The sequence below is a fragment of the Durio zibethinus genome, chromosome 13, assembly GCF_047325235.1.
Source record: "Durio zibethinus cultivar Kanyao isolate XHJ-2024 chromosome 13, ASM4732523v1, whole genome shotgun sequence".
Lineage (NCBI taxonomy): Eukaryota > Viridiplantae > Streptophyta > Magnoliopsida > Malvales > Malvaceae > Durio > Durio zibethinus.
In genome coordinates, this window is record NC_143174.1 from 743,571 (window position 1) to 769,903 (window position 26,333).

The window sequence follows — 26,333 nt, forward strand, 5'->3', positions numbered from 1 at the left end:
TTGAGTTAAGTAATAAGTTACTTAAATTTTATTTGCTCGATAAATTAAATTATTTAAGTTTGATCGATAATAATTAAATTTAAATTAAATTTTATTTAAATTAAAATTAAATAATTTATAAATATTAATATATCATTTACATCTTTATTCTTATATATACATCAAGTAATTTTATTATTTGAAAAAAAAAACACAAAAATACAATGTATAAAACGTGTAAACCAATGAGATGTAGGTTGAGTTTACTTTTTATTTATATAAAAAATAAAATAAAATAGCTAATCAATAATAATTAAGAGTTGACAAAAAAAAAAAAAAAAACGTAGGTAATAATTAGATGCTGTACAAAATTTCAAATTCAGTTACCTTGTTATTGGTTCGGCTCCCATCCTTTACCTGCTTGGCTCAATCAACTACGCTTTCGACTGGAGACCAAAAGTTGGATATTGTTCACAAACACGCTTTGACGGTGACCCGTTCCTTTTGGAGGTCAGTTCGCTTCCATCGCGTCTTTCGTTGGATATGGTTGAACACATCTAAATTTAAGTAGTAATTTTAATAAAATTTATTTAATATAAATTTTCATTAATATTTTTTACTTATAATAATATTAATTATTATTATTTTTAATTTTATTATAATTAATCTCACAATTTATTCAAATGAAACTTAATTTTATGCTTTGATTGTTTGATTAATTTCCCAATCTTTTGAGTTGTCTATTTCTGCTTATTCATCTTTGGGAGATGACTTTGAAAGAGTCAAAGTGGGATTAGTGCACTTGGGAGAATTTCAATGCCCATTTTTCTTGGATTTTCGTTTTGGAACCTTCTCTCACGTTGAGTTGTAGAATTTAGTGAGGGGTCCAATACGAATGCTTCATGAAAAATGCGTTATGATTGGCATAAAAAAGAATTTGTAAACTCCACGTGTTAATGCCCTGATTGACAAAAAAAAAAAAAAAAAAAGCTTTGACGAGGAAACAAGAATAAAGTCCAAGTACAATAAATTTACAAAATATACCCAAAAAAATCAAAGGAAAACAAGCAACTCGGGCACACAATTCAATGAGCTGACCCAAACTTTTGGCTCTTCTAGAATGGGTTTTCTTTTTTTTCAAATGTTGGAGCGGTGTGGGCGTCCCGACCCAAAAGAGACTACAAGTGGGCTCGTAGATTTCCTATATTGTGTTCTTTTTTGGGTCAAATTGCCTCTGTCATGCTTCGTTTTTAAGATATATATATATATATAATACTTTGATTAAAAATATAATTTAATAAAAATATTATATTTATATATAAATAAAAAATATTTTATATTAAAAAATATTTTATAAATATTATATTAAATTAATTTCATAGTAAGTTTAATTCAAATCAAATATTTATTTTATAAAATCAGATCAAAGTAAGGACGAACAAAAATCCTTCCTATTCTGTCCACCTGATCCGTTGCCACCACTATATATTACCTTGTCCCATCCACTGAAACTTGCATTTCCATGCATCCCAAAGGCCAAAACCCATTTGTTTCTCAACTTCACATCGAGGCGAAGAGAACGAAGGAAAACAAAACAAACACAGCTTATACTATTTATCTAGAAAAAGGGTTATGGGCCATTATCGATCTAGTTTTGGTTCTTCAACGTGTAGCTTAGTGGGGTATTAAGCACCCACCAAACCTGCTTGTCGTGATAGAAAATGTGCAAACCGAGGATTAGAAACCCATTGAAATGGAATCTTGAAACGGCAGCAGACCTTTCACAAAGCAGCAAAGATGTGATGTGATGTACCTGTACCTCACAAAAATTAAAATCATGAATATTTTGAGATATATCTTTACCTTACATCGTTATCATATATCAGTACAAACACATCATGGTCATTGGCCTAACCGCTTCATTTTAAGGTGTTTTATGTGTTAACTTTCAACAGTACTCTCACAGAAGGACCATATTAATGGGAGATTTTCTTGGAGACATATATCAAGCACCCACTCTCATAGACTAAACAATGGAAGGGAGTTCTAAGTCTCAAATTCTAATGTAAAACCTTCATTTATTAATGGATTCGACGCATTAAACAAAGTAAAAGCTGGATTACAATGATTTATAGAATCATGTTAGACTAAACCTTCATTACCAATCTAGTAAATATAAATATTTAAAAAAAAAAAAAACCACTGGTTACTTTGAATAAATTGTTCCACACATCAACTTATTTAAACTGGGTGCTGCTTCGAAGGATAAGATGCAAGAGGATCACAGCTCACTGAAAAAAGTAATCATCTTGATCATGATCCATGGACTAGCCGTTACCTGGGTTGTGTTGATGCCTAGGAATAGGGAGGAGGTAAAAGCCTTGCCGCTAGACTGGGAAAAGCAAAGAAAGACAGCAAACAAACATGGTATCCACTTATTTCTTGTTTTCCTTCCTTCCAAGAACTTTGTTGCTACTAGCCATAATCCATGAAAACCCAAATATTTTCATGGGCTATTCTGTATCATTAGATACTGCTACTAGACATAGGCCTGCGGCTTTCACAGTGTAAGGTTTTTGGAAGGCATGCAACCCAAGTCGACTTGTGGGTGAGTAGAGCATGTATGTCCTCGTATCGTATCGTATGAATCATTAGAACATATTTGTGCAAACCGAAGATTGGAACTGGTATTACACACTTCATACTGGCAAGAAAAAAAAATTATGAAATGTCTATCAACATTGTTCAGGATCCCTAAGTAAATTTTTATTGATCCATACAAAAAAAAAAAAAAAAGGCACATTTCTAACATGGAAGGGAAAACCTCAGATCATCAGGCATTTTCTTGTGATTCACCGCGGGAATATTGCTCTTCATCTCTAAAAAACCTGACCAGCGTATAGATCCTAGTGATTAAATGGTAAGACCTTGTGGAGGAGCAGCAGCTGGAGCCTTAGGCTTGGGCTTCTCAACAACAATGGCCTGAGTGGTAAGGACCATTCCCGCAACTGAAGATGCATTCTGCAGTGCACATCTTGTCACCTTTGCTGGGTCAATAACTCCAGCCTCCAGCAAGTTCTCATACTTGTCTGTCATAGCATTGTAACCAATCTCCCATTCACTACTCTTCAGCTTCTCCACCACCACCTCACCTTCCATTCCTGCATTTTGAGCTATCAACGAGGCTGGTGCAGCCAGAGCCTGCATTCAAACAGAATGAATCAGTATGGTTTTAAAAATTGAAACATAAATGTTGATCCAGGTAAAACTTGTGGGGCTAACAGCATTAAATCTTGCATTGACTGCAAGTTCACATTTATGACATCTCCAAATATAGTCCTTAAAGTTAAAACAGAATTTCCAAAATAGTTAAACTGAATTCAATCATCATTTAGACAGCAAATCTTCGGCAAATTTACCTTCTGCACAATATCAGCTCCTAAGCGCTCATCTGCTTCTTCAAGCTTCTCCTTAATTGCAGGAACACAAGTTGAGAGATGAACTAATGCAGCACCACCACCAGGCACAATCCCTTCCTCTATGGCAGCAAATGTAGCATTCTTGGCATCTTCAATCTTTAGCTTGCGATCCTCAAGTTCAGTCTCCGTTGCAGCCCCCACTTTAATCACAGCAACACCACCAGACAGTTTCGCAATCCTTTCTGCCAATTTTTCTGAGTCGTAGACAGAATCTGTCTCAGCTAGCTCTTTCTTTAGTTGTGCCACCCTATCTTGTATCTCATCCTTTGAAGCAGCATCAGCAATTAGTTGAGTTGAATCCTTGGTAATGATCACTTTTCTGGCTATACCAAGCTGCTCAACTGACGTGTTCTCAACGAGCAAACCCAAATCACTAGCTTGGAACTCAGCACCTACAGTTTAGATGATGAAACAAACGCTTAAAAACTATGAAGGAATAGTTCAAAAAAAAAAAACACTAATTTCCACAATAATTTAAATACCAGTCAGAATGGCAATATCTTGAAGGAGAGCTTTTCTCCTTTCACCAAAACCAGGAGCTTTAATGGCCGCAACATTGAGGATGCCCCGCAGCTTGTTCACCACAAGAGCGGCCAGAGCCTCTCCAGTGACATCCTCGGCAATTATAAGCAAAGGAGATCTTAATTGAGTAATCTTCTCCAACAGGGGAATTATGTCCTTTATCGCTGAAATCTTTTGATCAGTTATTAACACTCTTGCATTCTCAAATTCACAAATTAATTTCTCAAGATTTGTTACAAATTGTGGCGAGATGTAGCCTCTGTCAATCTACATATGGACAGCAAAAGAAACAAAGATAATTAGAATAAGAACCAGACTTGATTGCCACAAAAACATCTGGGTTGCTTCTGTTAAGTATTAAAGTCAGTGGGTTAAAAACCTGAAGCAAGACATACCTCCATTCCTTCCTCAACATCAACTGTGGTCTCAAATGAGGTTGATGATTCAATGGACAAAACACCATCAGGCCCAACTTTTTCAATTGCATCAGCAATCATTGTTCCAATAAGGTCATCATTTCCAGCAGAAATGGAGGCCACAGCTGAAATGTGAAAGCATGAGTATTGCAATAAAACAAATAAGAAAGAAGAGCTTATTTGCTAGTTGCAGAAAATTTTCATGTGCAAATAAAATCTATTTTTCTGCAGAATACCTTTGATATCATCACGACCTTTAACAGGCCTAGCTTTCTTTTCCAGCTCTTCTACCAACCCTTGTACAGTTTTATCAATACCCCTCTTTACTGACACTGGGTTTGCACCAGAGGTAACACTCAGAAGTCCAAGTTTGATTATTTCCCGTGCAAGAACAGACGCCGTAGTTGTCCCATCACCCGCAGAGTCATTAGTTTTACTCGCAACCTTCATCCCACAGTCAAAGAATAAATACAAGACGTCAGTGTCAGTGAAACCATGTCATGGTGAGGTTAAAGGCTTATCAATACATATATAATCAGGAGAGCAACACTAAAAAGATTATGGGCCAACCTCTCTGATAAGAGCTGCACCAGCATTTTCCATGGCATTAGGAAGCTCAATAGCTCTGGCTATTGTCACTCCATCATTGACAACCTTTGGACTTCCAAATTCATCCAAGACAACATTCCTCCCTAGCAAACACGTTGCAGTTAATATAATTGAGACTAACCATCACGATAAGTAAAAAACAAGCATTTAAAGTTCAAATAAAAAAGAACCCAAACACACAAAAGGCTTTTTCACCATTTAGGAAACAACTAGCATTATTTCTAACTTCTAAGTTTCCTTATCCCACCCCTCTCTTTTTACCCCCATTTTTCAGTATTAAAAATTTCATTAAAGCATGTTGTCATATCAGTTTAGAAAACAATTCATGCACCACGATGCATGTGAATAACGCAATTAATCAAGAGCATAAAACAAACATGAGACTTTTATGATGCATGAACCTCATATTTTGTAAAACATGCAAATCAAAGCAAATTTGACATTTCATTTAACTTGAATCAGCTTTTTTCTACCTTTGCCCCCCAAAAGGCATAGGCTCAAGATAAAATTTCAAACAATAGAACATAAATGATTACTACCATAATGTATAAGAACAATGGGGAATGATGGAAAAATGAAGTTACCCCTAGGACCAAGAGTAAGGCCAACAGCATCAGCAAGCTTATCAATGCCAGCCTGCATTGCAGCCCTTGAGTTCTGGTCAAAAGCAATTTCCTTTGCACAAGCTCTCACAGCAAATCGCCTATTTCCTTGCCTACAGTTCATCTTTTGATTCTGCTGCTGATTTCCCCTCCTCAAACTCCCCTGCAATCATCCACACCCATTAAAAGCTCTAAAAAACCAAACTTTAATCATTTCTTCCATTACCCAGATGCAAAACTAGAACCAAACTTTCATTAAAGAACAACAAGAAAAAAGAAAAATTAAATTAAGGTAACATAATGTAATACTATGTGTAGCTTAAAAGACAGTGCTTTTGCAGCTGACAAAAAGAAAAATCAAAAGAACCCATTAAAGAAAATTACCTGTTTGGGAGAGCAAAGAATAGAAGCTGAAGAAAGAGCATTTGCAGAGGCCATTTTAGTTTGATGAACAAGAAAAAGGCGTTACCTTCTTTCTTTGTTTTGGTAGAGAGTGGATAAGGAGGCAGGTTAGGCAGAAAGAAAGAACCGAGACGTTGGGTCTTAGGGTTTAGTTTTTTTAATGAGAGTGAAACGCTTCCAGAACGTTCTTCCATTTCGTAGAAACCTCTGTTTATGTCTCGTCTTGTTTTGGTACCGCACTAAACACACCACACCTAGGGGTGAAAATATAAAACACAATAATTATTGAATCAAGAGCCCAAGCAGATTGATGAGTTAAATTTAAATATAACAATATTCGGTTTAAGTAGTTTATAATTTTAACTAAATTTTTATTAAAAATTTATTATTTTATTTTTATATATTTTTATCAATTCAAAGTTAAATTTAAGTTTGAATAAAAATAATTAAATTTAAAATTAAGAATAATTAAAGTTTTTAATTAAGAAATAAATTTAATTGAGTCGAATTTAAATATTTTAATTTTTATTTTAAATAAATTTAATTTAAAAATTAAAATTTAATCAAATTTTAATTGAATTCAAAGTAATGAATTTCAAATTAAGTACGTTTTTCACTCTCTCTACCCAAGTAGGCTCAATTACAATCCTGACAACACCTACGCCTTCCAAGACACGGCAAGATTTCTTTTGTTTTTTTGAAAAGGATCTGAAGCCCAACAAACTTAGGCCTGAAAGCCCAAGTTTGTATTCACCTTGTCTTTCCATTTTATTTAAAAGGACCTGAAGCCCAACAAACTTCAGGCCTGAAAGTCCAAGCTCGTATTCACCTTTTCTTTACCCCAGCCCTAGCCAAAGGACCAAGTCCAATTCAGAAACCCAAAAGTTGTCCCATTCCCGCCATAGCCGCCGATCTTCCTCACGCTCTGAGCCCACTCGCTTAGGTTTGGAGATTGCCTTTCTCTCTGTTTTCCCCTTTAATTTTCTACATTTTTCCATTATTTCTGGACACAATCAATACATTTCTACTTTCAAATCATGAATTTTTTTAATAAAAAAGGATAAATATTTTCGAGTATTTTGAAATCAGAAATTTTTTTATCTTTTCTTTTTTTCTAAAAAAAAATGTTCTTAAACTTTTTGAATTCAAAATTTTTCAGTCACGAACCGAAATGTGATTCGCATCGATCGACAGTTTTTGATTGGTAAGAACTGGAATTTCATCAATCAAATCCATAAACTCACATTTGTTATCATTTACTTATGATTTCTTGAGCTTGTTTGCTTGTTGATTTGAGTATTATTGAATGAAATGCTTTGACTCCTTGTTAATTGTTTTCTATTGCTGAAATCTAATAAAATTAGAAGTAAATGGGATCTAAATTTGGATAACTAAAAACCTTTATGGGTATTAAGGAAGAAATGATAGAATGAATAACTATATACCCTTTTAGATACCAGGTATAGGAAGAAAGGCCATAGTAATAGCCGGATTCTAGACCTAGCAATCTAAAACATGACACGATGACACGAATGCGAACATGATATAAAAATAGGACATGAAGGTTATACGGGTTAAAATTTTAGTAATAATTATGTATAAGTTTAACAAAACTAAAAATGTATATTTTATGTTTTCATGTTGGCATGACATGCAATTTTCTTATAAAATACGATATGAATATACGAATTTCAATATTTTACATGACACAAATATACGAATCTCTTGATCGACCGGATTCGTAGTAGCTGCAGTCAAGTTTTGAGAGTAAGACAGTGATTCGGATTCTTATTATCTTGGTTTCTTATGTTGTGAGCTGGTATTAGTTTCATCTCAGTTTTAGTGTGAGTCTCACATTTTTGTCAGAATTTGGGCCATTAAAGGGACCTATCAGCGCCAATGATAGTCTTTTGAATAACAGAGTGAAAAGAATATCCTAGAATTTTAAGGTACATTCTCCCATAACTTTTGATGTTTCTTTGATTTGCTTGGTTTCAAATTCAGCATCTTTGTTGTTGTCTCTGTTACAACGCTAGTGTTTTTAGCGTTGATTTCATGTGGGAGGAGGGTCAAAAGATGTGACTTCTTGAACGCCTAAATTTTTTTCATCTTAAAAGTTTATCTGCAAAGGCTGGTAATTAATGCGTATAATAATCTTTTGGAAGTGTTGTAACAATATAGCTGGTTTTCTTATGCAATAATATATCTGTAAAGTTTATTGTAAACAGAATCAGAGAACGAGCTTTTGTCTACTATCATTACTGATGCAAATTTTTGTAATAAGTACAAGCATTTTGTAGTTGAAGCAAACACATTGATTTGCTTCAAATTTTGGAACCAAAGCGACATGAGTTAGGATTTATTTGGAGGGGGTTCTACTGAAGTACTGCCCTTTAACATATTTCTTTATGTGTGTCTTACTTTCAGTTTTGCATGAGGATTTTGGATAGCTAGAAATAATTTTCGAGGGAAGCCCTTGTCAACATGTTAAGAAGATGCATGAAAACGATGGGCATGAGAGGGAGAATGACCAGGTTGAAGAAGGCAATGCCGTTAAAAAGGAAAGTGATGTTTTGGATGCGTCAACTGGGAATATGAATGATGCTTCCAAATCAAGCAATAGAAATGATGATAAGAATAAGAGAAAGCAGGATAGCAATGAAAAGAAGAAGGATCTAATAAAAAGGAGGAAATCAGAGTTTGATACAGATGAAAAGGAATCTCAGAAGGCTCAGAAGAAGCCTAAGAAAAGTAAAGATGTAGTTGGCGAAATTAAAGAGATTTCAATGGAAACTTGTTTGGGTGGAAAAGAGAAAATGGAACAAGAAAGTAGATGAGGCAATGTATTTGGAGAACAATTTTGATTGGGAAGTAAAAAAAGTTAGGAAAGACAAACACTAGAAGAAGAAGAGAGATGGGATTGATTCACTTGCTACTGTGACCAAAGCCCTTGAGCATGGTAAAATGCAATAACTATTTGCATATCAGCCGTAATGATAAAAAAACACTGATGTCTTTCTTAGCCTGCCTTCTTTGGTTTTTCAATTCATTCAGTGTACTATAAGTTGCTTCCTAACGCATAAATAGTTCAATGCTCCTTACAAGCGGCAGAATACCCAAATATGACTGCATAAACTATTAATTGTTTTTGTGTGATATTAATATTTGTTAGCATGAATCTGTATTTTGATTTACATCTATTAGGATGAGGGCTTATTCCATTCTAATAATATTTAGTTTCTGTACTTCCATCCCCCATAACCAACCTGTGCTTCATTCTCTCTGTACAATTCAAAGCATGTGGGTCCCTACATGCTAGGTATAAGAGATCATTTCCAGTCATTGTTGACGAGGAAGATAGGCCCATCATTTTTTTAGCTTACTTCATTTTTGGCACTCCTTTCTATCTACTGCTAGTTTCTCTCATGTTCTTAGAATAAAGAAGATTTTACTATTATTATTGCAGGTGATCGATTTGCCTTCATGGCTGACCTGAAGCACAGAATTCTTATGGTTTCTGATTTTTTCTATCCCAACTTTGGTGGTGTTGAGAATCACATTTATTATCTGTCACAATGCCTACTAAAACTTGGTCACAAGGTCAGAGAATTTTAGTAAGTTTGTAGGTTTTAAATCTTGTTTGTCAGCACTGTTTGCTATTGGGCCATGAGCAAAGAAATGGGAAAAGAGTAATGATGTTTTTCTCTTTCAGAAAAAAGGGGGGAATGGTTTTAGGTCTGCCACTGCTTAAAGAGGAAATTTTCTTCTCTTTCTAAAGAAGTGAATGGTTTTAGATCTTCCATTGCTTAAGTAAAAAATACTATTAATGTCTCTCTGGAAGTTTCTGGAAGGTTTCTCTCTATATTTGTTCCCCCTTCCTCCTCTTTGTCTTTCTTTTTAATGAGATTTGATATCTTGTTTTTCTCTTTTCTCTTTGGTCAATAAGATGCAACATATTTTGAAATTCCTTAGTCCTTTTTTTCCCATTCATCTCTTTTTTACATTCCTTTCCTGCAAACCAAAATTTTTTTTCTCAAAGTTTCAAATCAGTAGTTACAATTAAAATTCAGTCCTTTTGTTTTTCCTAGATTGAATGATTCATTTACTCTATTATTTCAGGTGGTTGTTTTGACCCATGCTTATGGAAATCGATCAGGAGTGAGATACATGACAGGTGGCCTGAAGGTTTATTATGTACCATGGCAGCCATTTCTTATGCAGAACACATTACCTACTTTTTACGGGACATTTCCAATAATAAGGACTATACTTCTTCGGGAAAAGGTATCGCTTGTGCATGGTCATCAGGCCTTCTCAACTCTATGCCATGAGGCTTTGATGCACGCACGCACTATGGGATACAAGGTTGTATTTACTGATCATTCATTGTATGGTTTTGCTGATGTGGGAAGCATCCACATGAACAAGGTTCTGCAGTTTACTTTAGCAGATGTAACCCGGGCCATTTGTGTTTCTCACACAAGCAAGGAAAATACAGTGCTACGGTCAGGTTTGCCGCCAGGAAAGGTTTTTGTGATACCTAATGCTGTGGACACAGCTATGTTCAAGCCTGCTCCAGAGCGCCTTGGCCATAATGAAATTGTTATTGTTGTGATAAGTAGGTTGGTTTATCGGAAGGGTGCAGATTTGCTTGTGGAAGTCATTCCAGAAGTTTGCCGTTTGTATCCCAATGTGAGTTGCTTATACCATGGTGTTGCTGAAAATTTTCTATTTATTGGTTTGTTCTGTTACTTTTCAGTTTTCATGATATTAGTTAGAAACTTCACTCAGTCTTTTCTGTGGCTTCCTACTAGCTACCGGCAAGGGTATGAGATGGTTAGATTTTCTTTTATTACCATTGTCCTTTGATTAGATATTCTGCAACGAGGGTTAGCGTCGTTGCTAATTCAGACTAATCTGACAATGGAACTGGTAATTAGGTGATTTGGCATATAATTCCTATTTGCATGTCAAAGATCTGTTTATGTAGAATAAAAAATCCTGTCTTTTCAATAGTATCTACATTAGTGATGAATTTAATTGTTTTTTGTTTGTTATTTGTGTAAAAAATTGTGTTATATCCAATTTTCCTTTTTATGATCATCATCTTTTCATGTTATGATTGATTTTGCTATGTGTCTTACAAAATAATTTAGTAGTCACTAAAAGGTTTATTTTCGTAGTTACTGTGAGAGGAATTGGTTGCAACATAGCTTATTACAGTTTTCTAATATTTATGTTGGTTTCATCAGTTATAGGCCAAAAATTGGCACGTTTAGCCAATTGCTATGTTGTATCTGCTCTCCCTCACATACGCAAACCACCCACCCACATATACTTTAAAACATCTGAAATTCTGCTAAATTTACACTGGTGATCAATCAATGTGTTCTAATTTTGAGTTAACCTCTTTGTAGTTATATTTCCATTGGTTATAGTTCCTCATTTTTATGAAGATTTTGATATTTAGTTGGAAGTACAACAGTAACATGTTATAATTTTTAGCCCTCCCCTGCTATTTTGAGTTTATTTTTCTCATTTTGGAATGCCTATGAAGGTTCGTTTCATTGTTGGAGGAGATGGACCTAAACGAGTGCGGTTGGAAGAGATGAGAGAAAAGCATTCCCTTCAAGATCGAGTTGAGATGTTGGGGGCTGTACCACATGCTTCTGTAAGGTCTGTGCTGATTTCTGGCCACATATTCTTAAACAGGTAAATTGAGTTTGATTCCTATAAACCTCCCTTTTTTAGTTTGTTAATTCTTTACATTACCTGAAGAGCAAAGAAATGAGGAAAAAAAAAAAAAGGACAAGTTAACATTCCTTGATCATTTGGCAGTCAAGCGTATATAAATGCTGATCAGCTTGTCTGATTTTTTATGTTATTCTTGCTCTTCCTTTTGACAGTTCTTTGACAGAAGCTTTTTGCATAGCCATATTGGAGGCCGCAAGTTGTGGACTGTTAACTGTCAGTACACGTGTAGGAGGTGTCCCAGAGGCATGTATTGCAAAATTCTCATTAACCTGGTTAACATCATGCCCTGTTGGTTTATACTTTCCCACCTAGAAGGAGTGAAGATTATTTTATATATCCTAACCTCTAGCAGTTTTGTCCTGATAATTTCCTTTTAATTGTTCTAGGTTTTACCAGATGACATGATAGTACTTGCTGAACCAGATCCTCATGATATGGTACGAGCAATAAAGAATGCAATATCTATCCTTCCTAAGATTGATCCACAAGTTATGCATGATCGTGTAAGTTATTTTGATTGACTTTATATAGTAATTTGAATTGTGTGAGGTGGTCAAATATGTATTTCTCCTCATTTTTCTTTTCTTGGCCAGATGAAGGGACTTTATAATTGGAATGATGTTGCCAAAAGGACAGAGATAGTGTATAATCGTGCTTTGAAATGTTCTGATCAGAGCCTCCTAGAACGTCTCTCAAGGTATGCCATTGAATGTATGCTCAAAAAAGGTTTAAGCCATTGAACATTTCATGCTTTTTGAGTACTTTTAACTGCAGATTTGTCTGACATAAATTTTGAAGACTACTTTTGGTGGAAAATCTGGTTTGGTGTAATGTTAGCATATTTGTTTTGAGTTTATACTTGTGCCAGATGGATTTCTTTGTTGAACATGGATACTTCCAACTTTTGCCAGTTTTGTTTTTGTTATATTCTGAAGTCATACCTATTTTAATGTTGGTTTGAGGTATCTTACATGTGTTTAATGTGGAAGTCAGGAAGATTAAAAGTTGGTGTAGCATGTAATTAAATCAAAAACTTTGATTCAACCCGGCAATCACCAAAAGATTACACATTCAACGTCATATTGTTTAGTGATTACACAATAATTGTAGAAGAGAAGTTGTGACTACTTTCGGTCAGCCTGCAAGCTATGGTATCTTGTAACGTTTAAAGGTTGGATAAAATCATTATTTCTTTTTGAGGTTATTATTAGGGTAGCTAATGAGGTGATGATTTGTTAGGTATCTTTCATGTGGAGCTTGGGCGGGCAAGCTCTTTTGCCTGGTTATGATAATTGACTTTTTGCTATGGCGTCTTTTGGAACTATGGCAGGTACATATAGTTTTTCTCATACTCTAATTTTTCCCTTCTTTGGCCCTATAAATTATCTCAATTTCCATGTTGCTTGTAATGAACCAGCCTGCAAAGGATATCGAAGAGGTGCCTGATGTCGTTCTACCCTGCGATCAAGATGGAGAAAAGATTATCCAAAAAATTTACAATCAAGTGGATCATTAAAGCAAGATGATGATTCTGATCTTTCTTTGCTGTCTGTCCTTAAAATCAACATCGAATTGAACATGGTAAAAAATTAACTGATGAGCTTCTGGCAAAAGCAACAAACATGATTTAAAAAAAACCACACAGTAGTCGGCAGTACATTCATTGATATTCATCTTGTGAATCCAAGTACTTGTTCTGAAACATTCGCCATCTTTTCTTCTTCTTTGTCCCAAACGCAGGCACATCTGAATAAAGACGTGAACATAAACCATGGTATCATCAATTTGCAACAGTACGACAGATTTAAAAAATGACTGATCTGTAGTTGCACAATGTGTTAAGACGACTGTCCTCTTCATCCTGCATACATCTTCTATTACTCTGATATCTCTTTCCATTCCTGAAATGCTCCTTCCTTTACAGATAAAGGAAAAGCACATACTGCTTGACTAGAATCCTTATCGGAACTGTGCATTTTATGCACAAAAAGTAACAAAACAACCAACAGATTGAGGTACTGTTAGCTGAAACACGCTCTATTTGAGTGAGTTTCTAGAACTACCATATGGAATCTCTTCAGCTAGAAATAGTTCAAAGCTTTGCCAACTCTGATGCCCAAACAGAGAATACGGAATGTAATTCCATGTCCCTTAGCAAGTCATTGATTTCTAAAACTTGCACATACAAGACATACGGGTTAACATTTCCATCGGATACTGACTGAAAAAGTTCTAGAGACAGAAAAGTAACGAGCCAACTGAAAAAAAAGGTCAACTTAACCTACACCTGAAGCAGCCTTAGAAAATAGCACAGGCTCAGAGGCATTCAATGCAAGATACCAATTGCAATTCTAATTCTCCGGAAAAAGAATGTATACATAGGCAGTAATATTTACCTCCAAATGGATATATTGAGTTGTAGTGCACCTCTGCCCAAAAGCTCAAAAAAATAACTGCGAAAAAATCAAACCCATAAATTTGATGTAAAATTCCCACCAAAAATAACAATGATTGAATTGCAGTTATCTTTCTGAAAACAACTAGGTAAAAAAGAAGGATAGAAAATCTCCCGAAGAGATGATATCCAATCAAGCAACCAACATAACCTAAAGGGTCAAACCATACCACAAAATGGCAGCTCGAATCTATAATTAATATATATTACGAGATGCCCAAATGCTAGGAGGACATGTTAAAATGACATTCAATATATTAATTGAATCAGAATTATGGTGGTAATCCAGCAAAAGGAATTTATCCCATGGATTCTATAAATGAAACTAATAGAAGCAAAAGTGATAGTAATTGTACCTCGTTTTGACCCTTGGACATTTGGAAGAATCTCAATGTAGCAAGTGTCTTTGAAAGATGTTATGACAAATATTTTAACACCATACTGCAACAAGTCAGTAGCATGCATTAGACAGCCAATATTTGCATCATTACATATTTATAAGATTGCAATAACCAACACTATTTTTTCCTATTAAAACAATGATTGTACACTTTAAAGCAGTGCACATAGAAATTAGCATCTATTAATCTTTCAAATGTCTATAAATTCAAAGTGTTTCGTAGGACAAACTGGGTCGATAAATCAGAACAGAAAATTGATATGCAGGCTAGACAAATTAAACAATTTATGAAAATTTAGGCGGGGGAGGGGACGGTAGAATCTATCACAAACAAGAGAAAACAAAATCAACACAGCTAGAGCATACTGAATCTGCAGCAGCCTGCAAAGTGACATGATCACCCCATTCACCACTCCTATAAGCATCCACAAGATGAAGAAACAAGGTCAAGAAAAATCAAAAAGAAAGAATGATAAAGTCAAGGAGGAGTAGAAAAATACTTGGACATCTTCTCCAGATAGTCACCATATGCCATGGGAACATACCCCTCATATATTTCTGGATAAGACTTAAGCTGATTGTGCAAGATATTGCAAGACAAGAAAGATTAAACATCACGTGCAATGCACGATGATTTCAATGAAAGACTATAACACAAGTTCAACAAAACAAAAAGCCATCGTAAGTGAAAGGCCAACCTTATTTACAACTTTCTCTCTCACCAATTCATGATGCTCAGGAGTTCGATAAAATTGATCAGATAGAGCACGGAACTGGCAACATCATGAAATTAATGAGACATCAGGTTTCTAAAAGCATCAGGCAGGAATGAGATTTAATGTTAATAGCAGCATTCAAAAGTTTTACCAGCAATGGGACTCATGACCCTGGATATTCATGTTAAATGGGAACCAATATCAACAAAAATTCATGATTTATATGGATAAGCGAAACCTAAGTATGTCTAACGACAGTTCAGACACAGAACAAGTTCAATTATATTGATGCTATATGTTTCAAAAACATTTATGTCCATGGTAGCTCTTTTGATGTTGATATCCATGCCAGCTTCAAACCACATAAGATCATACAAGTATACTTACAATAATTATGAACTACATTATACCAGGGAAAAAGAAGTATGAAATAAATGTGACATAAACAAACAGAAAACAGACAGCATAAACTACATTTATTTAATTAGAAAAACATGTATTATTCTATCAGAACATTAACTTCCTGGAAACCTCATCAATCTAATCCAACCAGAGGCTTCATAATCCAAGACATTACACATTTACACCAAACATCATTACACATTAATATTTTAGATTTTATGCTTTCAGCTTTAAAATCTAACCTGACAGTTACCATCTCCTTCAACTTTAAGCTCCACCAAATTATAGACCTGCAATCTATTATAGAAAAAGAATTTCCAGACTCATGCATTCAAGAAATAGGTCAACCAAAGGGGAAAACAAAAACAGCAACAGAACCACAAAAATTGCTGGAAAAAAATCTTATGAACAAAAAGAAAAACAAAAAAAGAGAAAAAGATAAAGAATTCACAGGAAGTTGCAGTTCCAGGAAACAAAGAAATCAAACCTTTCCAGTAGCCTTTGATGATCTAAAGTTGCTTCGTCAACCGAAGGTATTTCACCATTGATTCTTGGAACATGCTACACACAATCACAATGAAACCAAAAAGCATAAACGACAGCTCTACTTGAAATGTCATATCAAGAATCTAAAGCTTATAGTCACACTTACAGGAACAGGAACCATCTGATTCATCCATTTCCCCACTTCACCATCAAGAGCATACTCATTTGTTAGCTCCAATGAATATGACCAATCCTCATATAACAACTTTTCTTCGGGGCTAGAAAATGTACTAGAAGGCGCTGTATCATCTTGCTCTTCCTGACCACAATGATGCCCTAAAAATCACAAAATATAAACACAGCAATGCAACTCATTAAAGATATATTAACAACTTCAAACATTGAACTGGAAATTCAGAATTTTGCTTATACCAGAACCAAAGTTCCCAACAGACTGGTCAACACAATCTTGTGGATAACCAGACACTTGCAATTGCAGTTCTTCTTCCTCTTCTTCTTCTTCCTCCCTTTGGCTTGGAGATCCCACAACCGCGAGTTGTGACAGTTCTTGAAGTTGAAGAATATGAGCAATAGCCTCATCATTTTCTACATTGCAACATTCTCCCACGTCGTAACGTTCCTCCTTGAAATAATTTCCAGGGTAATACTCCCCATCTTCTTGAGTTAGCACACCGCCATATCCACAATTAGCATAAGGATCACTATCAAATAGTTGCAAACCCCACTTAACAAAATCATGTTCTTGCTCATATGTAATCATTTTCTCAAATTAGATAAATCAATTAACCCCAAAATGTGCTTCCTCCTGAAATGGACAATTACAGAAGAAAAAATAGACGATAAAGTCTAGTTATTTAGCAACAAAATCGAAAACCCAGATTGAATATAGCTAAATATTTTTACTTTCTTTAACTTTTAGCTTTACTAATGGATTTGTGGCCAAAAAATCAAATAGATCAGCAAGATTTTACCCCCAAAAAGATCAAATGAAATCCCATTGGCATCAAAATAAACAATGAATTAACAGCAAAAAGTTCAGATTAGAAAATCCAAATCGTCCGATTAAACAATGGCATTATAGAACATTAACAAGAATCAAAAACACAATAAAAACAGACTCTCATTCATTAAAAAAAAAAAAAAGAAAAAGAAAAAAGAGAAAGATTTCTAACATACCAGAGAAGCTGAATAATATTAAAGGAAATTAATTGAGGTAATTATATATGAAAATAATAGTAAAAAATATTGAGAAGGAAATGTGGGGTCGAGGCGCCGCAGAAATGAGAAGAGTGGAGTGAGGGAAATAATTTTATTTAAAGAGAAAACGCTTTGTTAAAATGGAAAGAAAATGAAATAAAATAAAATAAAAAAGAAGGGGCAGTGACGGACGTTATTGACGGTCAGTTGATACAGAGTTGTGAGAAAAAGACTGACAGTCAACGTTATTTGACGGCCATGGCATTTTCTCCATCCCCTCTTTAACTGATAAATTAATAAATTAAATCATTTCGAGTTTTTTTTTTTTTAATTAACAGGTTCAATATTAGTGAATTCAAAATAAGTCAAAAAAAATAAAATTGGTATAAGGTTTGACCAAAATGAAAAAGACATGACATTGATTTAATTTTTACAACCTTTTCAGACATGTTTTAACGTTCTTAAACTGTCACCTCCCCATGTTTCGCCCTCTCTTTTCTCCCTACCATTTCTTCCCCTTAACCAAATTCCAATCATTCAAACAAAACTTTGTTCCATTTTCCATCTCTCAATTCATAATTGATCAACTTGGTTACTTTCCAGCTTCTTGATCTTGATCACATGAACAAATATATATGTTTTTGTATCTAAAGTAATTGATGAAATGATCATACGGAAGATTGATACATGGAAAATTCTTTTCCTTTTGATATTGATATCTAGTTTTTTGCTTCATGTTGTTTGTGAAGATGATTTTGAAGATGATCTTGATGATGATGATGATACCAGCAGTGGTCAGAATTTCAGAAACAACTCGGCTGCAATTCAGTTATTCTCTAACCTTGCCTTCAGCCAATTCTCTAATTTTTCCTCTGTCTTCAAGGATGATATCAATGAACAATTTGGCTTTTGCATTACTGATGTGTAAGCCTTTTTCCTAGCTTATTTCTCAGCTTTTATTTTATTTTTTGAATTATGTTATCATATCCTAATCAAATTCAATGCTACACTTATGTTGGATTTCAGGGATGCAGATTGGAATGAGGCATTCAATTTCTCAAAAGACACGAATTTCTTGGCCAATTGTGCCAAAACAACCAAGGGTGCAACTCAGTACCTACAAACTTTTATATGTTTTTTTTTTAACGGTAAATCTCCATTGAGATGATTGAGTTTGATAATTTTTTGGCACGTTCCATATATTTGGGGTTCAATAGGAGACATTATGCAACGCCTATGCACAGCAGCAGAAATCAAATTCTACTTCAACAGTTTCTATAAGAGCGGAGGTGAAGCAAAGAAGGCCAGTTTCTTGAAGCCCAACCAGAACTGTAATTTATCCTCTTGGGTTTCTGGATGCGAGTCAGGATGGGCATGTAGTGTTGGTAAAAACAAGAAAGTTGATCTGAAAAACTCCAAGGACATACCTGTTAGAGTCCAGACTTGCTTACCTTGTTGTGAAGGATTCTTCTGCCCTCGTGGCATTACTTGTATTATACGTAAGTATTCGGTGATTCTGATCAAATCAGAGCAGGAAATTTTTTATATCTGTCATCTTAAAATCCCTTACCTCATTTTTGTTTTGCTTTTTCTTATTCATTACTGAAGCTTGTCCATTGGGTTCTTACTGCCCAAGTGCAAAGCTCAATAAGACTACTGGCACATGTGACCCGTAAGTTCATTCTTGTTTTAACATTCATTCATTTGATCTTCTCTTTTATGTTTTTTGCAAGAAATTGAACTATGGTTTCTTCTGCTTTAGCATACACTAATATCAGTAGCAGAACTCCTTTGCAGATACGGTTATCAACTACCTCCTGGTAAGCCAAATCATACATGTGGAGGAGCTGACATTTGGGCCGATATAACGAGTAGTAGTGAGGTATTCTGTTCAGCAGCATCATACTGTCCGAGTACTATCCAAAAAATTCCATGCAGTTCGGGGTATTGATATTATCCCAGAACTTCTAGCTTTTATCGTAGAAACAATGGAATACTTATTTGTTTTTCACTTGCATGTGTTCAATTTTTGCTGTTAAAAGTGACTCTGAAATACCATTGTTTGTTTGTTTGTTTGTTTCAGACATTTCTGCAGGGCAGGTTCTACAGCTCAACAAAGTAAGTTTTTCTTCAAATAATTTCCAGCCAATTTGAGTCTGGTTGCTTGAGAATCCTTGAAAAATAGATAGGAGCATTCTCATTCTAAAAATGTCAAAGCAGATAACTGTGTTTGTGCCTAATTAATAGAGGATGGCTACTTGGTAGCAGATCAATGCACAACACTGGAGTTTATTTTCTCTTATTAGATGCTTTTGACTGAAATTTACTAAATCTTTATGATCAATGCGACGAAACTATGCTCTGTGATATATCTTCCTAAGAGAGCCTGATTCATGTAACATTTTGTATGTCACATTTATGTCATTCTTAGGATGATTATCTATCTGTTATCTGTTTTTCTTTTTCCTTTCCTAGTGGTGAGACAAAAGCCATATAACCTTTTACCAATTGAACTTTGCAGAGTGCTTCCGGTTGGCAACTTGTAATCCAATGTCAACAAATCAAAATATCACCGCGTATGGTCTCCTGCTTTTTGTGAGTGAACAACTTACATTTTATAGTGTGGCATTTTCATTCACCAGAACATATCATTCTTTAAAATCAAATTGCAAAGTTCATTTGCTCTTTCAGAATATTTTCTTAGATTAGTGGCTAATTTATTCTCTGAAGTAACAGCCAAATACTAACTATTGAATTTCCCAATGTAGGCTGGAATAGGTTTGCTACTTGTCATTATATACAACTGTTCTGATCAAGCTCTTGCAACTCGAGAGAAGAGAAAAGAGCAATCCAGGGAGAAGGCAGTTCAAAGTGTAAGAGACACTGCCCAAGCACGCGAAAAATGGAATTTTGCTAAAGACATTGCTAAGAAGCATGCAATTGGGCTGCAAACACAGTTATCACGTACATTTTCCAAAAGAAAATCTCAAAGGCAACCGGACCTAACAAGAGGTGTAAGTCAAGCTAAACCTGGAACAGATGCTGCCTTACCCCCCATGTCTTTCGGTACATCTCAGCAACCAAAAAAGAAGGAAAAAGGAAACCTCACAAAGATGTTACATGAAATGGAAGATAACCCTGAGAGTCATGATGGCTTTAATATAGAAATTGGAGATAAACATACAAAGAAAAATCCACCAAGGGGTAAGCAATTGCATACTCAGAGCCAAATGTTCAGGTATGCATATGGTCAAATAGAGAAGGAGAAAGCTCTCCGGGAGCAGAACAAGAACTTGACCTTCTCCGGGGTGATTTCAATGGCTAATGATATCGATATTAGAAAGAGGCTAACAATTGAGATTGCCTTCAAAGATTTAACCATCACTTTGAAAGGAAAAAACAAAAAGTTACTGAGGTGTGTAACTGGGAAATTATCTCCTGGTCGAGTTTCAGCCGTTATGGGTCCATCCGGGGCAGGAAAAACAACGTTTCTTTCAGCTTTAACAGGAAAAGCACCCGGTTGCGTCATGACTGGTACGGTTCTTATAAATGGAAAGGTTGAGCCAATCCAAGCATATAAGAAAATAATTGGTTTTGTTCCACAAGATGATATCGTGCATGGAAACTTGACAGTGGAGGAAAATCTATGGTTCAGTGCTAGATGCAGGTATGCCACACTTATTTAAGTCATTCAGACACCTTTAATTTTTTGTTCCTTTAGGGTGTTTAAATGTTTTTTACGTGATTTTCTACTTGCAACTGCTACATTAGAAGACATTCTACAATAAAAGCACTTTCTTGATTTCCTCTGACCACTAACTGGATTCCTGATTATTTTAGACTTGCTGCTGACCTGCCAAAACAAGAAAAGGTTCTAGTTGTTGAAAGAGTCATCGAGTCCTTGGGACTGCAGCCCGTGAGGGATTCTCTAGTTGGGACAGTGGAGAAGAGGGGAATCTCTGGGGGTCAAAGGAAACGGGTAAATGTTGGGCTGGAAATGGTCATGGAACCTTCACTTTTGATATTAGATGAACCAACATCTGGTTTGGACAGTTCATCTTCCCAATTACTACTCAGAGCTCTTCGGCGTGAAGCCCTTGAAGGAGTAAACATTTGCATGGTCGTTCACCAGCCAAGGTGAGTTTATTATCATGGGAAAGTTGAATTTTATGAAATATATATGCTGGGTTTACCTAGGAGTAAACATATGTTCATACGCCAATATTACTCATAAGAACGTAGCTGAAAATGATGGACAGCAATTTTCATTTTGTTGCACTTCAGTTATACCTTGTTCAGGATGTTTGATGATTTGATACTTCTAGCAAAGGGTGGGCTTACAGTATATCATGGATCAGTGAAGAAAGTAGAAGAATATTTTGCTGGCCTTGGAATTAATGTCCCTGAACGTGCTAATCCTCCAGATTACTTCATTGACATTTTGGAGGGTATAGTAAAGCTAAGCACAAGTACAGGTTTGACTACTAAACAACTGCCCGTAAGATGGATGCTTCATAATGGCTATCCTGTTCCCATGGATATGCTGAAGACCATGGAGGGAATGGCAGCATCATCCGGTGAAAATTCAGCTCATGGTGGAGAAAGTGCACATGGCCCTGGATCGGAAGCACATTCCTTTGCTGGCGACTTGTGGCAGGATGTAAAATGTTCTGTTGAGACAAAGAAGGACCACTTACAACATAATATCCTCAAGTCAATTGACTTGTCACAAAGGGTAACGCCTGGTGTATTTAAGCAGTACAGATACTACCTTGGAAGGTAGATTTTGAATCTTATTTTTTATTTTTCTCTATATATATGCCATATCAAATATTTTAAACTTCTAAAAATTAATTATTAACATTTTTGAGGTGAACCATTACTCCTTAAAGTTCTTCTGTGTGCGCCAATAGGAAAAATCTGATTTTTAATTCTGCTGATGCTAACGAAACTTACCAGTTTGTTTTGAATTTTGATTATAGTGAACCATTCAGATTATTTAACCTATTATGTGTGGCTTCTTGGCAGGGTTGGAAAGCAACGGTTAAGAGAAGCTAGGACACAAGCTGTTGATTATCTAATTTTATTTCTTGCTGGAATTTGCTTAGGAACACTTGCTAAAGTGAGCGATGAAACATTTGGTGCTATGGGTTATACATACACAGTTATTGGAGTTTGTAAGTTAAAATTTCCTTTAATGGTTCTCTGTGATTCAGCTCCTTGAAGCTGTGAACACAGGGACAATCAAAATTTTACAAGATTAAAGATTTAATCCACTTCTCACCAATCCGAAAATCGACTGCTTTCAGCTCTCCTGTCCAAGATTGCAGCTTTGAGAACCTTTTCTCTGGATAAGCTACACTACTGGAGGGAGCGTTCTTCTGGCATGAGCAGCCTGGCTTATTTCCTTGCAAAGGATACAATTGATCATTTCAATACAATAATCAAACCACTGGTGTATCTCTCAATGTTCTACTTCTTCAACAATCCAAGATCATCTGTTACAGATAACTACTTAGTTTTAGTCTGTCTAGTATACTGTGTAACTGGCTTAGCCTATTTATTAGCCATCATTTTTGAACCTGGTCCAGCTCAACTGGTAAGAATTGTGAATATTGACACGGTTACTTTTGCTGTGAATCCTCTTTTCTTTCAAGTTACAAAATTAATTACTTTTGCTTGAATGCAGTGGTCAGTTCTTCTTCCAGTTGTTTTGACTCTGATAGCAACTCATGACGATGACAGCGAGGTTGTTGATCTTATAGCTGACATGTGCTATACTAAGTGGGCATTGGAAGCTTTTGTGGTTTCGAATGCTAAAAGGTTTGAGCTCAAATATCAGTATCCTATTGTGTTCCAAATGCTGCTTGTGAATGATTATAATTATAACTATAGTTCATCTTTTGTCTGCTTTTAGATATTCTGGAGTGTGGCTGATAACCAGATGTGGCTCACTTTATCAAAATGGATACGATCTCAAGAATTTTGGTCCTTGTCTGGTATTCCTTGGCCTAACTGGTATAGTTAGCCGTGCTGTTGCTTTCATTTGTATGGTAACCTTCCTAAAGAAATAAACTCAAAGCCTTCTTTCTTTCTTTCTTTCTGCCTTTTGTGATTATTATTATTATTATTATTATTATTATTATTATTATTATTATTGGTATTGTCTTTGTCTAGCATGTTAAACCTGCTTCTTTGGATAAATAAAAACAACTTTAAATATAATAATAAATCCAACTAAAAATAACATTTAAAATAATTTCATCACAATTATTTCTTGGAATTGGACTACTCAAATTGATAAAACGACCCATATATATTTCTTTCCCAAACCCTAGTTATTTATTAAAAATCACATGTAAGATAGCATTGCATGCATGATGCATGCAAATTATATTAGATCCTTCATTTGTATAACAACAGATATGTAATACTAAGACCAGAACAATGATACCAGGTACGTACTACAGTACAGAAGCTAGTTAGATAACAGAGATATATGTGGAAAAACCGAATTAAACATGAAGTAACATCATATTATATATCATCTGAACGGTGGATAATTATTCCTCACACCATTACCATATATTACTGATGTTCTTAGTTTACCCATTTCCATCTCCACCACTACCAGGGTAGTTATTGAAATCCTGCCTAGGAATGTAATGGTGGTTGGTCACACTGCTCCCTTTGGCATCGCCGCCATCATCAAGCAGCGTCCGGCCATGGACAATGGTGGCGTCTTCATGCTTGAGCACATCTACTTTTGTAACTTTTCTGTTTGCAGCCAAACAGGAACTCACCATCATCAATATTGCTAGAGCAAGAGCCAGAACCCTCAGTCTTGCACCCATTGCCTTTTTGTGTCTACAAAAAATGGAACAAGAATAAAGATAACTAGACCAGCTCTTATATATTAAGTTCTGATCGTAAACCAAACTATCGAAGTTAAAAATGTTTAATTAATAAGCAATTAATTTGGCAAGAAATTTACTTACCTACGTAGAGAAAATGAATTAGGGATCGAGTTGATGGCCTTGGGAAGAGCCAGGGAGGGGGAGAGAAAAGCCAAGCCTTATATAAGGAGAGAGGGTAGGGTTCATGTCACTGATATTAGAGAGAATTAATATAAATTTAGGGATGGGATCTCCACCAGATGAGCCAAGATAATTAAGTGGGATGACCATATTGTCTTATGCAAGTTGTTTTAAAAATAGATTAAAATGATGGAATTGAAAGAATTTTTTTTTTGTCCACATGGGCACCAGCTATAAATAGGAAAATTCCACATTTGGAGGGTATTTATACTTGATGCAAAAGTCAATGAAGCATGATAAGGAGTTGGTGTTCTATTACCTGGTGATGTCAAATCAATTAGCATGGTGACCCAAAAAACAGTATCCCCCCGAAGTTTCTTGAAGCTCAAAAATTTGAACTATAAGGTCTAATTCAATCTTTAATGATTATTTCCTTTGAAATCAATCTTTCATTGACATATCTGAGTATATCTAAATGCCAAACTGATGAAAATTGTAAGCCATTTGGCAGCCTAATCAGCAACATATATTTATAGCTTTCCAGAGTGCCTATAAACATTTTCTTTTTTTCCTGCATTATTCATCTGGAATTGCATGAACATTTAGTTTCCATGATAGGTGTATTTATCTATTAATTTAAAAAGTAGGGTTCGAACAAATCAAAGAAAAATAAAAATCCATCTGGAACTTTTGCTGAGGATTAAAAGAGAAGGTAAGTGCTCACTTCAAACACGGCTGCATGATATCATATGTTAGTTCTCAAAATTTTGATAGTGCAAGAGTGCAACTAATTTTTATTTATATCATCCACAACTGAGATATATATAAATTTAGAAAACGATCACTTTCAAGCTATAAAAGATCCCTTTGCATTTTATAAAGTGTAATGGGTTGAATTCTTGTAGCCAATTGCAATGCTACAGATACTTCATCAATGGTCTCGTAGAACTTTGGAGGATAATTTGATTCACTTCACTCCAATATTGCACCTTATTGGATACACATAACACATTACTATCATTAACTTACAAAAAAACAGCAAAAGCAACCGAAAGATCTTCGGCTCTATTATTGTAGGTTATTAGTCAAGGTCTGATGACACCTGAGGAAGAGAAAACAACTAAGAATCGGTATTTTCATGACCACAAAAGTAATTTACAACCTGAAGATCAGTTGTGCTGTGATAAACACCAACGTCAGTGCTAAAGGAATAAAATCGACTAATATTTTAACTCTTCAATTCTGATGTTCAAGGCTCAATTTTCTATAATAGCAAATTGAAGATTACTGACTTGAACAAGCAATTTTTCATGCATCAATTGGGGGGGGGGGGGGGGGTATCTGTTTCCATCTCTCTTTGTGTAACGCGTGGTTGGAACTGCTGAACAACATATTTTTGGGTTGAAAAACCTAGCTAAGCTTCCACTACATGTGGAATGTGGATTGAGTTCAATGGACGAGGATTGAGGAGAGAGGTTCTTATCTAGTTGTCTGTAGCTGGGTAGAGCATACATCAAATCCAATGCTAGTTAATTGAAGTGAACTATTGTAATATCAGTCTGGTAATTATGATCGATCAACAATGTTAATTTTGCCTTCAATTATTATGCCTCTAATCTTACCACTGATAGGCTAGCTAGGTAGATATTTGGCCTTTAATTATTGTGATTTATGAATATAGCAACCAATAAGATTAATGCCCCTTATTTACACAACCCATTACTCTTCATTTTATAGTCAAGGAACTAATGTAAGTATATATCTTTGATAAAGAAAACAAAATAGATTTAAGATATTATACCCAATCGGTTGGAGCAGCAAAATCTTAATCCAGACCTAGCCCAAAAAATTTTATA

At 35.2% G+C, this 26,333-nt stretch overlaps 5 protein-coding genes across 18 annotated transcripts; 2 read left to right on the forward strand and 3 right to left on the reverse strand.

The window, feature by feature from the left end:
• Positions 1-2,684: 2,684 nt before the first annotated feature.
• On the reverse strand, positions 2,685-6,142 carry LOC111303536 (ruBisCO large subunit-binding protein subunit alpha-like). The gene is made up of 8 exons (XM_022899879.2): positions 5,992-6,142; positions 5,590-5,770; positions 4,967-5,088; positions 4,633-4,840; positions 4,376-4,521; positions 3,941-4,247; positions 3,399-3,850; positions 2,685-3,180 (listed from the first exon to the last, which is right to left on the reverse strand). Exons 1-8 carry the CDS (start codon positions 6,043-6,045, stop codon positions 2,893-2,895), a joined length of 1,758 nt encoding a protein of 585 aa, XP_022755614.1. The 5' UTR covers positions 6,046-6,142; the 3' UTR covers positions 2,685-2,892.
• A 739-nt stretch (positions 6,143-6,881) lies between these two features.
• On the forward strand, positions 6,882-13,465 carry SETH2 (UDP-Glycosyltransferase superfamily protein). 12 transcript variants are annotated; one of them, XR_016326941.1, is made up of 13 exons: positions 6,882-6,952; positions 7,169-7,213; positions 7,876-7,958; positions 8,437-8,968; positions 9,476-9,609; positions 10,129-10,701; positions 11,567-11,721; positions 11,916-12,006; positions 12,150-12,266; positions 12,357-12,460; positions 12,757-12,914; positions 13,003-13,093; positions 13,181-13,465. XR_016326941.1 is itself a non-coding variant. In XM_089742543.1 (12 exons), the coding sequence occupies exons 5-12, from the start codon at positions 9,493-9,495 to the stop codon at positions 13,277-13,279; spliced, it is 1,347 nt and encodes a 448-aa protein (XP_089598669.1). In that variant the 5' UTR covers positions 6,902-6,952; positions 7,169-7,213; positions 7,876-7,958; positions 8,437-8,968; positions 9,476-9,492; the 3' UTR covers positions 13,280-13,465. The 12 variants fall into 12 exon arrangements, 9 of the variants coding, with proteins under 9 accessions (XP_022755621.1, XP_089598669.1, XP_022755618.1 ...); XM_089742543.1 differs by lacking the exon at positions 12,757-12,914 and having other exon boundaries at positions 6,902-6,952; XM_022899883.2 differs by lacking the exons at positions 8,437-8,968; positions 12,757-12,914 and having other exon boundaries at positions 6,907-6,952.
• LOC111303539 (OVARIAN TUMOR DOMAIN-containing deubiquitinating enzyme 12-like) lies at positions 13,272-17,582 on the reverse strand. Of its 3 annotated transcripts, none has more exons than XM_022899890.2 (11): positions 17,420-17,582; positions 16,655-17,048; positions 16,389-16,558; positions 16,224-16,297; positions 15,979-16,033; positions 15,317-15,391; positions 15,119-15,192; positions 14,985-15,033; positions 14,575-14,659; positions 14,160-14,216; positions 13,272-13,509 (listed from the first exon to the last, which is right to left on the reverse strand). In XM_022899890.2, the coding sequence occupies exons 2-11, from the start codon at positions 17,001-17,003 to the stop codon at positions 13,424-13,426; spliced, it is 1,074 nt and encodes a 357-aa protein (XP_022755625.2). In that variant the 5' UTR covers positions 17,004-17,048; positions 17,420-17,582; the 3' UTR covers positions 13,272-13,423. The 3 variants fall into 3 exon arrangements, with proteins under 3 accessions (XP_022755625.2, XP_022755626.1, XP_089598673.1); XM_022899891.2 differs by having other exon boundaries at positions 13,272-13,932; XM_089742547.1 differs by having other exon boundaries at positions 13,459-13,938.
• Positions 17,583-17,959: 377 nt separating this feature from the next.
• LOC111303537 (ABC transporter G family member 28-like) lies at positions 17,960-23,533 on the forward strand. The gene is made up of 14 exons (XM_022899880.2): positions 17,960-18,364; positions 18,467-18,543; positions 18,658-18,939; positions 19,049-19,112; positions 19,238-19,384; positions 19,524-19,558; positions 19,962-20,035; positions 20,209-21,107; positions 21,281-21,577; positions 21,725-22,219; positions 22,469-22,617; positions 22,750-23,039; positions 23,130-23,263; positions 23,358-23,533. Exons 1-14 carry the CDS (start codon positions 18,105-18,107, stop codon positions 23,512-23,514), a joined length of 3,360 nt encoding a protein of 1,119 aa, XP_022755615.2. The 5' UTR covers positions 17,960-18,104; the 3' UTR covers positions 23,515-23,533.
• Positions 23,534-23,714: 181 nt separating this feature from the next.
• Positions 23,715-24,529, reverse strand: LOC149515207 (uncharacterized). The gene is made up of 2 exons (XM_089742548.1): positions 24,439-24,529; positions 23,715-24,307 (listed from the first exon to the last, which is right to left on the reverse strand). The coding sequence occupies exon 2, from the start codon at positions 24,292-24,294 to the stop codon at positions 24,046-24,048; it is 249 nt and encodes an 82-aa protein (XP_089598674.1). The 5' UTR covers positions 24,295-24,307; positions 24,439-24,529; the 3' UTR covers positions 23,715-24,045.
• Positions 24,530-26,333: the final 1,804 nt, after the last annotated feature.